The following is a 1,531-nucleotide window of genomic DNA, read 5'->3' on the forward strand; positions in this document are numbered from 1 at the left end:
TTTTTCTAAAGAAGTTTTTACAGAAGAGCATATTGAACATTTTACAATTCCTTCATGACAAAGCAAACTCATACATTAAATCATTATGTTTATATGTATATCTGAAGGAATAGGAAAGAATATAAGGGCAGATGATCAATAAGGAAGAGGATGAGGAGGAAAGAAGGCTAGACCTACTAAGAGCCACTATTTGTAAGCCTGGGTTGCTTTGTTGACAGGAGAAGGGCCAACAAGACAATTTACCCAATTTTGCAATCTTGCTTAAGACCAACAATACTCTTGGTCACCATGGTGATTTCCAACATCAGCAACAGCAGCTCCTTCATCTTCATCTTGATGGACCTGCCAGGGCTAGAGGATGCCCACCACTGGACAGCCATCCCAGTCTGTTCCATCTACCTCTTCTCTTTCCTAGGCAACATTGCCATCATGTACATTGTCAAGTCAGTGCCCAGCCTCCACACCCCTATGTACCTTTTCCTTTCCATGCTGTCAATGGCAGACTTGGGTCTCTCTGCATCCACACTGCCCTCCATGGTAGCTGTCTTCCTTGTGGGCCACAGAAAAATGAATGCAGCTATATGCTTTGTGCAACTCTTCTTTATCCACACCTTCTCAGTCATTGAATCTGCTGTGCTTCTCACCATGGCTTTTGACCGCTGTGTTGCCATTTGTGAGCCATTGCGTTATGCCACCATCCTTACCAACTGGCGCATTGGTGCCATTGGATTGGTTATTATCACTCGAAGTGCTGCCCTTCATCTGCCCCTACCTATTCTCCTTAACCACCTGAATTTCCGACCCATTAGCACCCTGTCTTATTCCTATTGTGTTCACCCTGATGTTCTAAAGCTGGCCTGCTCCAACACTCGGGTCAACAGTGCAATTGGACTCTTTGTGATGCTCTCCACCCTGGGTCTTGATGCTCTGCTGATCCTTTTCTCTTATGTGTTGATTCTCTACACTGTTCTGAGCATTGCCTCCAATGCAAAACGGCTCAAGGCCCTCAATACTTGCATCTCACACATTTTTGCTGTGCTACTCTTCTACACACCACTAGTCAGCCTGTCCATGATCCATCGCTTTGGGAAAAAGATGCCAGCCCAGGTCTATATGCTTCTCTCTTATCTGCATTTCCTTGTTCCTCCCATGCTCAATCCCATTGTCTACACTATCAAAACAAAGGAAATCAGAGTCCGAATACTTAGGATGCTCCAGCCTGAGAAGTTCTGAAATTCTGGACATGGGAACCAGTAGAGGATCTTGAATAACTGTTTTGAACAAAATATCCTAGGAAGAAAGGCCAAGAGGGCTATTTTTGTGGTTTGCCTCACCCAATAAAACAGACCATAGCAATGACTGATCCTGTATGGTTCTTTTCTTGCAATGTAAGGTCCATTATAAAAGGGAAAAAATGTTTTCAGCCCTTGAGGAGCTCCCAGCGTGATCGGGAAATCACAGTTCTGCTTTCATGGATGTCCTAATCTAGTGGAAGGAAGAGATAGACATACACTGAGGAAAAATATCAATT

General features: G+C 44.0%; 1 protein-coding gene across 1 annotated transcript; it reads left to right on the top strand.

Moving 5' to 3' along the window:
- Positions 1-288: 288 nt before the first annotated feature.
- On the top strand, positions 289-1,233 carry LOC110195180 (olfactory receptor 51G2-like). Its single transcript, XM_020967811.1, has one exon. The coding sequence runs from the start codon at positions 289-291 to the stop codon at positions 1,231-1,233; it is 945 nt and encodes a 314-aa protein (XP_020823470.1).
- Positions 1,234-1,531: the final 298 nt, after the last annotated feature.

Source organism: Phascolarctos cinereus, unplaced genomic scaffold (genome assembly GCF_003287225.1).
Source record: "Phascolarctos cinereus isolate Bilbo 61053 unplaced genomic scaffold, phaCin_HiC Scaffold_726;HRSCAF=1367, whole genome shotgun sequence".
In the NCBI taxonomy this organism is placed as follows: Eukaryota; Metazoa; Chordata; class Mammalia; order Diprotodontia; family Phascolarctidae; genus Phascolarctos; species Phascolarctos cinereus.